The sequence below is a fragment of the Nicotiana attenuata genome, chromosome 10, assembly GCF_001879085.1.
Source record: "Nicotiana attenuata strain UT chromosome 10, NIATTr2, whole genome shotgun sequence".
Lineage (NCBI taxonomy): Eukaryota > Viridiplantae > Streptophyta > Magnoliopsida > Solanales > Solanaceae > Nicotiana > Nicotiana attenuata.
Window position 1 is genome coordinate 21,596,871 of NC_031998.1, and position 15,509 is coordinate 21,612,379.

Here is a 15,509-nt window from a genome sequence, read left to right on the forward strand (position 1 = left end):
ATGACGTCATGGCGTCACTCTTTCTCTTGGACCAGATGGCTCCAACAGACTTCCTGGGAAATTCAAAAGGATTCAAAACGTGAGGCTCTCAGAGAGCCACGTTGCTTGATTGTTACGACGACTACGACCTGTGTATCTAGCTCGGTAAGCTCGACAACAAACGACATTATCCACTCATCGACCTTGACCGCGAAGATGACCTCGATAAGCGGAGGGACTAACTATATGGGCCAAAAAATATCTTTGATATAGGCAAGCCACATCACCACCATGATAGTCTTCATTGGCTACCACGTGCTATCAGTAAGGTCTCCAAAGAGGTCTGCCCCAGGTCGAAGTTGAGCGACGAAGGGTGCGGTCGAAGAGTCAGCAAAAATCAAGGTCGTGAAGTCATCATAGTTCAAGGTCGAGGTAACATAGTTATAATGGCTAGTTTTAAGATAGGACACAAAAAAATATTTTAGTGGATATTCTCTGTACCTGTACTATTAGGGTTTCTAGGAACATATTCCATATAAATAGAAAGGGACACAATGATAGGGGACATGAAATATTTATTTGTAAAATACACTTTGACTTTATAGAGAGAATCTGGTCCTATTACAAGCATACAAAAATAACTTTTTTACTAATATTCTGGTATATTCTTTTCACTGGATCCAAGAACAACCTGTATTTTAAAGGCTCATCAATCATTCATCCTTGTCAGAAAGAATATCCATAGAACTCACCCATTTTCGGGTGACGCACACGTTTCTATTTACTTAAATGTCATTCATTGCCATTTATTGCTATTTAATGTTATCTTCTATCTTTTTGGATCATTGAACTGTGTTATTATTGCTCACGGTAAAATATACATATTACATGTCATAAAATCGATAACCTAGTCTTGAGGATATTATTATTAGCTAAAATTAATCTTTCTTTATTTAAATCTAATTGGTTGAACCAAGATATATATTTTTAGTCAAACAATATCCATTATACTCTTGATTGGAACTTTTTTTTTATTATGAATAAAAATAAATATAAGAGTATTTGCTAAGAATAAAATTAGGAATTATTACCCTAAAACATGAGAGAGTTCATTGTTTAATAGGAGTCACGGGATTCGAATTCGGTTTAGTCCCGGAGTGGAAAAACCCAAAAAAAGCGCGAGTGGAGAACACACATAAAGGATCACGCGTGACTCGTTCCAAGAAAAGAAGAGACACCAAAGAAGGTGATATAATTGAGAACAACAAGGGAAAGAAGGAAGGAAAAGAAGACGAAATTCCCGCAAAGAGAAAAAACCAAGAGGAAAGTGAAAAAGAGTTTTTCTCAAAAATGGGTATATAGAGAATTCAAGAACCCTGAGAGTTTTCTGTAATTCTTTTTTTGTTTTGTCAAGAATGCTTAGTCCTGATTGGAGGAAAAAAAGAATGATATCATCATTGGGTGCAGCTTCATCTTCATCATCTTCATCTTCATCAGCAGCAGTTCGTGTTGAAAAGGCAACAAGCGAGTTCTTGATTGGTCCTGATTGGACTATCAATATTGATATTTGTGATACCATCAATTCTAACCATTGGTAATTTTTCCTCTCTTTTTTTTTGCATACCCTTTTTTGTATATTTTTTGCTTTTTCTGGGAAGGGAGAAAGTTGACTTTTTTTTATATGGGGTTTGCTTTTTTAATTTGTTTCTTGTAAGTTTATTCATGTGGGGTTTTGTTTCTGTATTTGTTTGATGGTTAATTTTGTGTGAATTTTTGCTTTTTCTTTGTTGTTGGATGGTCGGAGTGAAAAAAGTTGACTTTTTTCATATGGGTTTTTTTTTTTTTTTTTAATTTCTGTGCTTCTCGTAAGCTTCCTTCATGTGGGATTTGGTTATGTATTTATTTGATGGTTGATTTTGTGTGTGTGTTTTGAAGTTAATGAAAAAAAGGGCACTTTGCATTTCTGAATTATGATTATCTGAAGTACTCATGTGGGTATTTTTGTGTTGGTTTCTTTTAAGTCAACGGAACAAAAAGGGTTCTTTTCATCTTGCTGTTTTCTGATTTCTGAGAATTTGAAGTCTTATTTGGGCATATCAGCCAAGAACTGAGCTTTATGTTAGTAAATTATATACAGTTTTCTTATTTGCCCTGTGGGAGCTTTTTTGTTCTTACTTTTTAGGTTCCAATAGTTGTTGAATTATCCAGCTTCACCTGTGTGTACCCAAGAATTTTTAAGGGGAGCATTTTCTTAATTTTTTCTTGTTGGTCTTGAATTATTATCTAAGAAAGGTGAATCGTCTGTGTCCTGTCTTTAAGATCGTCTATATGAATCGTCTGTATCCATTCTGCTCAACTCATGCCCATTTTATTAGTACTAAAATATATTGCTTCTTCAATAATTAGTTCTTTGAACATCAAACTTATCCCCCACACGGGTATACAAACACGGAACCCAATTATGTGTCGTATTATCATCCTTGTTTCAGTTACTGTGCAATACTCTCCATTGCTTGAAGTTGATGTAAACTCTATTCATATAGCTAGTGAAGGACAAATTAAGGTCTGATTTAACTCTCGCTACACTGTACCAGGTTAGCAAAAGATGTTGTCAAAGCCGTGAAGAAGAGGTTGCAGCACAAGAACCCCAAAGTTCAGCTACTTTCTTTAACGGTAAGTTTGTTGGAACCTCCCCCTTTATATAATTTACAGTCAATTAAATTATGTTAGGGCCATATAAATAGAGCTCAGCAGAATAGAATTTCTTTTACTTGCTATTTATATTCAATCTCTTTTAAGGCTGTTTAGCTGCGCTTAAATTTTGATGGTTTCTTAATGACTATTCTTTTTTTTTTTTGGATAAGCATTAATGACTGTTCTTTTTGTACTTCCCCTACAGCTTTTGGAGACAATGGTGAAGAACTGTGGCGATAATGTGCACTTTCAAATAGCTGAAAGAAGCATATTGCAAGACATGGTCAAAATTGTAAAGAAGAAGGCAAGTTTCTGTTCAAACTTCAAAGTACTCGGGTTCTTTCTGATTAGATGCACAGAATGTCTCAAGCTGAATTTTCATATGATATAGTAATATATGGATTATGGGATACTTTCTTGTTATACTTTAGTTATCACATTTTTATAGCGGAACTAGAATTATTACCAATGTAATGCCTGTTTAAGCTAGAAATGCGTTCTCATGCTGCTCGGGACCATTATTGAAGATTATTAGCTTTTTGGTCATTGCGATTTGTGCATTACTTGATCTCAATTTTGAGTGTCCACTTGACCCTTACGTTTAAACTTTTTTCCTGCCACTCTTTTGATGGTTTTGCAGACAGATATGCATGTTAGAGATAAAGTACTAGTACTACTGGACTCTTGGCAAGAGGCATTTGGTGGCCCTGGAGGAAAGTATCCCCAGTACTATTGGGCTTACGAAGAATTGAGGGTTAGTAACTCGATAAAAAGTTTTAGTTCAAAATCTTCTTTTATGAGTTATAGGCTTGTAATTCCACTGAGATACTCGTATGACATTGATTTGTTGGCTTGAAACATTACTTTTGATATCTATAATCTCTTTTTCCAATGATCAGTTGAGAAAGGGATTTATGCAATTCATTTCTGTGTTTTGATATTTTTAATGGAATTGTTGAGATGTTTTTGCCTTTGGTTCTTTCGTTTGTTTTTCTTTCCTATGGGGAGGGTTGGAAAATTTGGCGAACGACTGAATGTCATGCTTTAAACGCTTATTGGAGAAGTTCCTTTTCTAGTAACCATTTTTGTGTCACGATCATTGCAGCGTGCTGGCGTTGAATTTCCCAAGCGTTCATTTGATTCAGCTCCAATTTTTACTCCACCTGTTACTCATCCTGCACCAAGACAACCTCAACCTGGTTATGGAATGCCAAGCAATTCCTCAACAAGACTTGACGAGGCCATGGCAGCAGAGATGGAAAACTTAAGGTAAATTGACGTACGCCATGTCAGCCCTATCGATCCTATGTTGTTGCACTCTATAAATTGGTTTGTTATGATTTACTTTATCATATCCTTTGTCCTAACTTTTTTACCTTGCAGCTTGTCCAGCATAAATTCTATGAAGGAAGTTGCTGATCTGTTGGCCGATATGCTACAAGCCGTGACTCCAGGCGATCGATTGGTAAGTAACTTCTCACACTCTTCCTTCATTCACCCCATTAATGGAACCTCTTTAATCCTTTTCTATCTTTGTTTTGTATAGGCTGTACAAGATGAAGTTATAGTTGATCTTGTCGACCAGTGTCGCTCTAACCAGAAGAAGTTGATGCAAATGTTGACCACCACGAGGTAATTCTCCATCTTTTGTTTCTTATGGTGTTCATGAGAAAGATACTGACGCAAATGTTAACTAGGCTGGTATTTGCTATTTCTTTTCTTTCTTTTTCAGCATATTTTCATCACCTCATAAAAGTTGCTCTGGTTTGTGTTTAGGGATGAAGAACTTCTGGCTCAGGGTCTTGAATTAAATGATAACCTCCAAATGGTGCTGGCTAAACATGACGCAATAGCTTCTGGTTCTCCACTTCCAACTGAAGTCCCCAACAACAACATCTTAGCTAGAGAAATGCATGATCCAAGCCTCAAACCTGCTGAAGTTAAGCCACCTACTCCAGCAGCAGATGCAAAACCTTCTGCACCAGTTCTTGCACCAACAGCAGGTCAAATTGATGAAGAGGAAGATGAAGAAGATGACTTTGCCCAGTTAGCTCGAAGGTAAATATCGAAATTACAAAACCTGCATTTACTTCCAATATAAAACAACTCATTGCTCTAATGCAGAGCTGTGGATGCATGGCAGAGATCAAAATTTTCAGGCTATTACTTTCATAGGAAGGAAATTTTTATATAGTCGTGACCGTTATTGTACTTAATTGTCGTTTTGGTATTCCAAAAGGTTCAGATGGTTGAAGGAAGGAAGGGGGGTGGGTAGTTCTCAATACAAAGGCTAGTGACTTTTATTTGGATTTAATCACGGCAATAGCCTCTTGCTGAAATGCATGGTAAGGCTGCATACATAAGATCCAATATGGTCCGGTCCTTCTCTGGACCCCGCACATAGCGGGAGCTTAGTGCACTATGTTGCCCTTAAATGTTATTGGAAGTCAAAAGTACTTCCTTCGATTTATGATGTATTTATAGCTTTGGGTCTGTCCTCTCTAATGAAGTTGTCGCTTGTGCTGATGCAGACATTCAAAAACAAGTCCAGCAGCGCAAACAAGTGAAGGTATGGTCTCTGCCAATAATAGCAATTCTACGGGAGAATCATTGGATCCTGTCACAAGCAATGCATTGATTCTTCGAGATCCACCTCCTACTGCTATGCCCACGAAAGAACAAGATATAATTGATCTCTTGAGCCTGACCTTGTCATCAAGTATATATCCCGAGACCCCACAAAATTCTGCTTCAGCCAATCATAGCACGCATCAGGAGCCTGTTGCCTCAACCACGCAAGGGAATCCATATGCATCTCAAGCTTATCTTGGATATCAAGATCAGAGCTTTAACAGTTATGTAGCTCCTTGGGCTCAGGCTCAGCCCCAACCCCAACCTCAATCTCAGTCGCAACCTCAGTTTCGTCCTCAGTTTCAATCCGCAGCCCAACCTCAGTCCCAACCTCAATATCATCACCAATTTCAAACCCCAACCCAAGCCCAGTTCCAGGCCCAGCCCCAACCTCAAGCCCAGCCTCTGCATCAACCTCAATCGCAACCTCATCCTCGGCCTCAACCACAGTATCCCCAAGAATCATCATTACAATCTCAGCATACCTCGCAACAGCTTCCACAATCTCCTTTACAAACTGAACTGAACCAACAACCTAGAACTCAGCTAGAACTTCATCCTCAGCCTCAACAATTACCGCCACGTGCTCAGACTCAATTCCCACAGTACTCTGCTTATCCGCCTCCACCTTGGGCATCAACTCCCGGATATTTTAGCAATCCGAATCATTCAACTAGACCGTCCTACATGTACTCAACTCCACAAAACACATCCATGCCTTTGCAAGGTCCTAGACCTGTACAGAATGTTAACTCAATTCCTACTATGGGAAGCAATGGTGTAGCTATCAATGGGGATGCACAGATTCGGCCTAGCCCCAAGACGACATCCTCTACTGCTGGACAAAAACCCTTCATTCCATCTTATAGGTTATTTGAAGATCTTAGTGTTTTTGGTAACGGGGATCAAAGGCACAACTCATCTTCTGGTGTATCAGGAACTAACAGCCAAAGTATGGTTGGCGGACGAAAATGACAAGTATTTGTGGCACATCTTCTATACCATGCTGTCAATATGATGTACATGAGTGGACCTTCCCCCTCCCCCGCCCCCTTGCCCCTCACTTTTTTTCGGGTTTTTTGAAGTTTGCAGATGGAATAGTTTTATAAGATTGATTTGATTCTAGCCATTGGCATTTTACATATTTGATGCTTATGTTATGCCACAGTTATTTTAACCCCTTAGGGTGATGAGGTTTGATATTTGTTTCTGCAATTTCCATGGAGTTGATGTTTTCCCCTCCCTTCATTGTGGATTAACTTGTGTTGGTTTTACTTGAATTCTTAACTATTTCGAGGCATGGCTATTTCGGGGCATCAAGTGTCTGTAGGCCTATCAGCCATGAAGGCACATAAGCGAGAATAGTCTAAAAGGACGGTTATAAGGCATCATTTAGAGGGCCTGCTTTCGGCTGGTCATAACTAGAACTCTTAGGGTCTGTTTGGAAAGCCATGTGTTACTTGGCTGTGTAATTACTAGGGTAGTAATTACACACCCTGTCATTACATAGTATAATAATTATAATGACTTGTTTGTTTGCCAAAACGTAATTACAATGTAATTTTCACCATGTTTGGTTGAACAAGTTTAATTACATAGCTAAACAAAATTTTTGTTCACATTAACTTATCAAATATATTAAAAGTCTGTTTGAAAGTCACATAAGAATTGAATTTGGGTGTAATTGGATAAGAATTGAATTTGGGTGTAATTGGATGTAATTACATAATTTGGCATGTTTGTCGTAAAAATTGTACGGGGCGTCCTATTTGGTCGCCCCCATTTAACCTATACCCATTTTTTTTAAAAGTTTTAACTTGTACCCACTTTTTAAACAACTTCAGCCCCCTTTCTCCTCCTCCTTCTCCTCCGCCCTCATTTATCTTCCTGTGATTATATCCCACCACAATATCTTCGTAAAAAAGATATATGGAGCATTCGCAATGTAGTAGGCTGAAGTTCAACTCTAAGAAGGCTCCTCTGTTCGTTTTTACTAATACAACACCACCTAGATATGCATCTGGGTAACATCATTATTAAGAAAATAAAAAGCGATCGCATATTATCAATTGTTCAAAGTACATCTCAAATACGTAAACATGGCATATTAGTGTGATAATTTGACGAAGTGGTAGTTTATATTTAAAATTAAACTGGATGTTGGAAGAAGTTCATTTATCTTCCTGTGATTATTTCCCACCACAATATCTTCGTAAAAAAGATATATAGAGCATTCACAATGTAGTAGGCTGAAGTTCAACTGTTGGAAGGCTGAAGTTCGCCAGTTACAAAGAGCTGAAGTATAGTTCGCCAGTTACAAAAACAAAAACTTCAGCTCTAGAGCTGAACTTCAGGCCCGGCTACTAGAATGCTGAAGTTTTGCGTGATTGCCTTTGCTACTTCAGCCCCGTATGCTGAAGTTTTGCGAAAAAGCGGGTACGCTTGCAATTTTTTTTGCAAAGCGGGCACAAGTTAAAACGTGACACAAAAAGCGGGTATAGATGCAAATACCCCATGTTTGTCTAGCCAAGTAATTACTTGATCATCATGGAAAGTAATTGAGAGGGTACAATTGCACTTTTCAATTCTCAAGGGGGAGGCGAGAATTAGTGGTAACTACACTGTGCAATTACAACGTAATGTAACTTTTCTAATTTCTTTTATTTTTATTTTTCAAATATAGTAAGTACTATTCTTTTTTCCAAAATTTCTTTTGTATTTCTCTTATTCTCATTTTTAACCTTCCAACATGTTGCTTATATGCTTCCATATAATTTTGCTTCTTCTTTTTCTATTTTCTTCGTTATTCTTTGTTATCAAATACAATTTCGTATTTTACTAGCTTCATTTTCTATTCATTACCTATAAAATAATTATTAAGAAAAAAGTACCTTTTAAACTCCTCTTTATCTTTTTGTTATTTAAAAAGCACAACAAATCATAAATTTCATTTTACTCATACGAGTTGGTAAAATTTTCAATTTATAATTGAAATTTTTATTAATTATTTTAAGTTAAGATATTATCTATTTGAAAGATAGTCAAGATACCAATAATTTTTCTGATATAAGTTACCAATTAATAATTATTTAATTTTTCTTAAATATAGTTAAAATACCTTATTATAAGTAATAAGCATTTGTTATATATACATGTACACATTTATGAGTTAGTAAAAAAAAACTAAATTGTTATTGCAATTTTGATTAATTCATCTAAGTAATTATTTATTTATTTGGAAGATACTTACTACTTTTAAGATACTAGTCTCACGGTACGCGCTTTGCGCGTGTACCTATATCAGTAAATATATAATTTTTAAAAATTACATAAATATTATTAAATATTGTGTTTGAGTTATTGAATAAATATTAAAAAAAATATAAGTTCCTAAAAATAACGAATGTTAATCTCACTACGCTAGCTTTGTCAATAATTTTATTGAGCTAGCTCAGTGAGATTAATATTCATTATTTTTGCGAACTATATTTTTTAATATTTATTCAATAACTCAAACATATCATTTAATAATATTTACATAATTTTTAAAAATTATTATTGATATAGGTACACGTGTAAATGATAGAAGATACAAATTATTTTGAACTTTTTTCCTATTCGAACAATATATTATTTTCTTTGTCAAATTTGTGTAATATTTAAAAACTATATTTAATAATTAAAATATATAATTAGTTAGGTACCATATCTCTTACTTTTAGTAGTATATCTTATTAGAATTATAAGTTCCCAATGTAAGAAGAATGAATGTGAAACATATTTCTATTTGAAATTGTCGTCGGGTACACAAGGAAAAGAAACATAATATTACTTCTATTTCCGCAAAAAATACCTACTTTAAAGTCCTTAATATTGGGACTTCTTACATAATTCAAATAAGGAAAGATTTAATAAAAAAATTAATTAATTTTAAAGTCTTATATATTAGGATAATAACTAAATTACAATTTTATCTAGTAAAATTTATTTTCAAAAGGTAAAAAAGGTGAACGATATTTCGCTAAGGGTCTTCATATTTTTAATATAGTATAGATATAGAGCCCGTTTGGCTTAGCTGATTTAGAGTAGCTGATAAGCATTAGGTGCTGAAAAGCACTTTTAAGTGCTGAAGCTGATTTAAAAAATAAGCAGTTACGTGTTTGGATAAAAGTGCTGAAATTAATAATATGCAGCTAAAGAACCGGGTATACGAAGAGTTTTGTTTTAAAAAGAAGTATTTTAGGGATAGAATAGTAGATATTTTGGTCAAACTTAAACTGCTTATAAGCTGAAATTTGATAAGTTGGGGGAGACCAACTTATGGCTTTTGGCTTATTTTTGGCTTATAAGCACTTTTAATTTTGCCAAACGCGTAGATAAGCCAAAAAGTGCTTATAAGCCAGTTTGACCAACTTATAAGCTTAGCCAAACACCCTCATAGATAAGTATTAAATATTATCTAGTGACTATCCATCGTTCAATTTGGTTTATATATGTAAGCTAAGTACCCTAACGTTAATATTTTTTTTGTGTTTAGTCCAATCGAAGTGGTAAATTTGAATTGAGTTTAAAACTTTAAATACTATGGCTTCTTACTTCAAATAAAGAAGAGCTTAATAAATAAAATGCAGTTGATTTTAGAGTATTAAAAATTTTAAAAATAATTAAATATTATTTTATCTAGTGTGAAATATGTTTTTGAATCGCAGAAAAGTTGAATAATATTTCGATAAGGGCCTTTGTACTTTTAATAGTGTAGATAGATATAGGTAGATATAGATACTATATGATGTATGTATATTAGGCCTATTAGTAATTATTCATATATTTTAGTCCTATTAATAATAATTTGTGTAGGTGAAATCGTAATCGATCTTTGTAAATGCTAAGCTGCTACATAGTGTAAATAAGTAAAGAATTTATAGTTAAAATTTTTTAATACTTGAAAAAGAATTAAATGAGTATTCAATAAATCACGTGGGATTTGTTCAAACTCAAAATTCCACCACTTGTAATTTGACAACAATTGTAAAAGAATTCTAAAACTGAAGTTCGCTGCATTCTATTCTTTTTTAAATTTGGGTTAGACTACTTAGTAGGGTTAGTTTTGTTCTGGTCAGTCTCTTTATTTATGTTAGAACTAATATAATATAAATATTAGACATATTAACATAAAAGGTATTGTAGGCATGTTATGTAGATCCAATAAATAATTATATAAGGTAAAAACTTAATGATCATTAAAGTCATAAATAATCGGACTTCGTACACAAACTAAATAGGAAAGATCTAATAATCATAATTTTACTTAATTTCAAACTCCTAAATATTAGAAAAGTAATTAAATGACCATTTTGTTCAGTATGAACTCTAATTCAAAAGGGTAAAAAAGACGAACGACATTTCGCTAGGGGCCTTCGTGCTTTAATATAGTATAGATTATTTATCAATTTATAATTATTTAATATATTTCTATCGGTTAATTTGAAAAAATATTTATTTAATTATGTAATTACACCTGTCCAACTAAATATGACGGTGAGATTTATACTATAATTACGTTTTGGCAAACAAACAAGTCATTACCAATTACTTGGCATTCCAAACAGACCCTAAGTCACAGTGGTAGTTTTATTATAACAGTGTGAAAACTGTCGTATTTTTGTACCTGAGCAACAAAAACCAGCTGATTAGAGGAACAGATTTCAAATATTCTTAGGAAAATTTAAGGAAATATTGTCATTAACTTCTTGGAATCTTCTTAGCAAGTTGTACTTCAAGTTTGACTTCTCTTTTTCATTTCGTCATCTTTCTAGCATCTACTTTCAGTATCTCAATTATGTATGCTTCCAAAGAGCCAAACATTTGATTTGCTTATGGATAAGATTACTACGAGAGTATGCATTTAATTTTCATTCTCGTCGTCAGCTTCCTTGAAATGTTAGAGAATGTAGAGATTGTTTCGTAGCATGAGCCCCATAATATAGTTGCAGTGCAACAATTTTCTGAATAGTCATTCCTTGTCCAGTTCAATCAGTAGACAATCTGTTTGACCAAGTGATCTTTTTGTCCTGCAATCTTTCCTTTAATGCTATCCATTATTATCCAATTTGCAACAAAATTTGCTCCATTAATTAGCAAGTCAGCTTCGTTTAAAGATTGTAACTGAAACCATGGAAGTCAAGGAATACTGCTTGCCAACAACATTATATAAATTATGGAAATAAAGAGTAGTTCATCTGTACAAATTGAACCAAGGGATGAGATGAAGAAAAAAAAAAGTAGAGGGAATTGAACTAAAGAAGCACACAGAGAGAGAGAAAAAAAGGGGGAGAAAATTACAAAATAGAAACAATGAATAACGGATATTTACACCTTTCTTTACCTATTTATCAAATTATTTGCTAAAGCCTCCTCCAATATGTTGAACTTTTCCCAACTTGGCACCACTCGTTGTTGCAGAGGCTCAATGAATAAGTAGCACAAGATCTCAATGAGCTGATCAGCGTTTCACAGATGTTAACCGTCACCTTTTTTTTTTTTTGCAGCTGACCACCTCAACTTAAGTCTGTAAGCAATTTGTTTCTCCATCTTGAATGTTCTCATTGAATTATCTTGACGGGGCAATTTCATCAGCATAGATTGAAACACAAGCATCTGCTGCTCCAGCAGCAAGCAGCACTTGATAGGGGTGGAAGGTAAGACATCTTACAGAACCTATCTTCTGAGCCATGAAGGTGGACAAATATCTTATGGTGCCTAATTGCTCACCTTCCAGGTTAAAAACTTTTATTAGCTGCTTAGCCGAACCACTTGCTATAAGGGGTGCATGACGATGAACAGCTAGAGCTGTTAGCGATCCCCTATGAGCATCAATTGTTAAGTATGCTTCCTTCAGATTTCTCATATCAAGGAACTGAATATCACCAGCTTGAGAGGCACTGACAATCTAAGAAAAAAGAAAAAAAAGTTCAGGCATTCTTTGGTTTCCAGAAAAATATATCACAAGGATAAAATATTTAACACGAAACCTAAAGGTTTTATCTTTTATTAAGAATGATTAATGGCATGCCAGAAACAAAGAGAAAAGAAGTTGAAAGAGTAAATGTGACGAAGATAACAGTGATCACCTTTGCTGGTTCAAGTCCGGGTTGAAAGCCGATCCCCACAACTCTTTCCACTCTTTGGGTGTGAGGCCGTGATGCGCAAACAAGCCTAAACAAATATAATTTTACAGTTAAAATGGAAACTGAGACTAGTGTTTCACGCAAGAATAATACATGCATGTAAATCCGCCTGCTAACATACAAGATGAATTACTAGAATGGTTACCCATCTTGGCGTACTGAATTTGGACTCAACAACTGTAAAATCAACGAAAAGATGGATATCTTCTAAAAAACCCTAAAATCACACTCCAAAAGACATGGTTCTCCTACACCACCCACTCTCTCCAAATGAGACAAAACAAAACTAAAAGTTGGATAATGCAATCTCCATGACATCGCATCAATTATCCTGTAGAACCTGTGTAGCAAGAAAGCAGAAAAGAAAGTCACACCATTTAGTAAGCTTCATACTTACAGTTCAGGCATTCGAATATCAAATAGTTTGACACATCCATCCATAAAGCCAGCAGCAAAGTGTCCCGTGTGAACTTGAGAAGCAGACTGCACAACATCAGAGAGATACAATAAGCATCCATCAGCATACAATAAGCATTCAAATTCTAAGCAACCATATGCTGTCTCTCGTCCAAAAGTGCAAAACACTCGCAAGCGCTGCGGAATAGAACCCGTGGATAACTGAAAAAGGGGGGAAAAGGAGAAGGCTAGAATAGAAGAAAAAGTTATGTGAAAAGACTGGAATAGAAGAAAAAGTTATGTGTGTATATAGTGCCACGGCCACCTCCTTTCAGGAGACTAGCCATGCCTATTTTCCTAAAACAGGAGCATCCTAACCTCCCTTCCATTCAAGCCTAAGCATTACAAATAAAGCTGGATGAGTTCTTCAATTCTAGCCTTATAGGTTTATTTATCTTACCATTATAAGACAGTTCACAGTTCACAATTCAAGAGGCATACACCTCTGGCCAAAACTGAATCATCGTGTATTCATGCTATGCCTTTTGGAGGCAGTATCAGCACTTGATGCTCATCTCTATCAAACTTAGCTGATAACATCAAACTAAATTTAGCATGAACTTAGAAGAATAAGTCAATGCCATTCCCTGGTCCAATGTATTGCAATGGATTAGACCACTCTTTTCCACATACCAGCTTCCAATACAACACAGACCTTCCTACATAGGTATACTGTTTATATTATCTAATAGTTAATGATTTAAAGAGTTATCATAACATCGTGCTTCAAAGTATTGTCCATGGGCACAAAAAAATTTCTATATCTTCCGGAAAAAGTTTCTGCAAAAAAATATATATACTGGAAAAAAGTTTGTGCATAAAGAAAACACGTTGGATAGTCTATAGTTTTCTGAAGTCTGGAGTGCTTTGTGAGTGAGAAAAGAACCTTTGTTTGGAAACACCCTCAAAATACTTCTTCAGATAACAGCTTTTTTAAAAAACTTTACCAAACACGTTTGGAAAACGTTCAGCAAGATTTCAGAAAATCTCCCACAAACAAATGCCACGCAAATCTTTATCCAGTACAGGCGTCACATATCAAGTGGCACATACAACTTGCCAGAGACATTTGCGCCACCAAAAAAGTCTAAATAGCAATTGAAGAAACATGCGTTTTTTGGTATCTCAGGCAGCATCACTATGCTGGGCAATCTATCCTAATGTTTTATCTATTACTTAAAAATTAGTGTGCACATAGAGCATTAGAATCCTAAAGGTAATTGATCATATATATTAGTTCCATAAAATCTTAGGAGAAATGCCGAAAACTCACCAATGCTGAGATGCTGCAATCTGAGGATGTTGGAATTGTATTAACAAGCTGTTCTTTATCAAGATCCCAAGCCATGATTGACGAAACTTCACCAGATGAAAACTGGTAACAAATTGAAAAGGTTGTATTAGTACATAATAGCACAAATGTGAGAGACAAGGATAGTGCAGTACATCGATGAACTATGATATGTTACATCCAAATAAATGGGAAACAGAGCAATTGTAACACAAAAGAGTATGCTGCGTCCAAACAAATGGAACAATTATAATTACAATCCATATGCCTTTTTAAGAATATATCTTGTTCAGACTTTGAAGGGGATGTTTCTTTGAGTTTCTTGCTCGGGTCTTCTATACATGATTGTACAATGGATCCCCCTTGGATGTTTTTTCTCCTAATAAACTATTTACCTAACAAAAGATCACATCTAACCAAATGGAACTGAAGGTACTTGTGCATTCATATATTAATATCTGAAATGGCTAATATTACACAGTATTACCAGATATCCAGACTGCTGCTGCCAATCCACAACAGCGTTCACACTACGCACACCAGGTCGGTGACCTTGAATGGAAGAGAATGCAGAAACTAGTCTTTGTCGCCCTCTTACAGTATAGTCTTTCCAAATCCTTATGTTCCCATCACCTTTTATGAATGAAAGTTTGTTAAGATTTTAGGCATCAATGATAAATATAAATTAAACATCTGTGGCAGCAAATCTTTACTTGAAGCAACAAGGAGCAGACTCTCATCTAGCTCATTCACAAGGCAAAGCTTTGAAATTCCTTTATCAGGGTAACCATGGTTGTCAAAGCTGTTAAGAAGGGTAGCCTCCTCGTAATTCCATATCCTGTTCACAAAGACATAAGGGGCATGATATTTTATGCCTCACATACAAATACATATTTGGAAAGATAAAATTTTAGTTAATCAATGCTCTTTTACCGCATCAAAGCAACTTAACATCTCAAACTTAATGGTCAGAAACATTAAAAGATTTGAGACATCACAGTAAAAGATATAAGACTGACAAGAAAACAATAAAATAAGCAACTGAAACGGAAAAGCCCGTGAATTGATACAGGTACAGCGAAGCACTGATGCCTCTGATGGAACAAATTGAAACATCATTAACTACCCTTTGATCTGTTAATTTGCTAAAACTGAACAAGAAACCTAACTCAAAACCAACTTTAACAGAAATTGGAAACATTTCAATGCGAATGCCCAACGACACACTCCAAGAAATGTTAACCACGCTCTTTTTTTCTTTTTTTTGGGGG

The 15,509-nt window shown here is 35.1% G+C and overlaps 2 protein-coding genes across 3 annotated transcripts in view; one reads left to right on the forward strand and one right to left on the reverse strand.

Moving 5' to 3' along the window:
* LOC109233136 (TOM1-like protein 2) lies at positions 1,214-6,552 on the forward strand. Its single transcript, XM_019398912.1, has 9 exons — positions 1,214-1,573; positions 2,574-2,652; positions 2,879-2,977; positions 3,314-3,427; positions 3,779-3,942; positions 4,057-4,138; positions 4,220-4,305; positions 4,450-4,731; positions 5,205-6,552. The coding sequence occupies exons 1-9, from the start codon at positions 1,395-1,397 to the stop codon at positions 6,277-6,279; spliced, it is 2,160 nt and encodes a 719-aa protein (XP_019254457.1). The 5' UTR covers positions 1,214-1,394; the 3' UTR covers positions 6,280-6,552.
* LOC109233137 (regulatory-associated protein of TOR 1-like) overlaps positions 11,485-15,509 on the reverse strand; it is a 17,449-nt gene continuing 13,424 nt past the window's right edge. For both annotated transcript variants that reach the window (XM_019398914.1, XM_019398913.1), the window contains exons 18-23: positions 14,952-15,076; positions 14,726-14,871; positions 14,221-14,322; positions 12,889-12,974; positions 12,435-12,519; positions 11,485-12,253 (exon numbers count right to left, since the gene is read on the reverse strand). In XM_019398914.1, the coding sequence (XP_019254459.1) occupies positions 11,915-12,253; positions 12,435-12,519; positions 12,889-12,974; positions 14,221-14,322; positions 14,726-14,871; positions 14,952-15,076 (883 nt within the window). In that variant the 3' untranslated portion in view covers positions 11,485-11,914. The remainder of the gene's footprint in view (positions 12,254-12,434; positions 12,520-12,888; positions 12,975-14,220; positions 14,323-14,725; positions 14,872-14,951; positions 15,077-15,509) is intronic.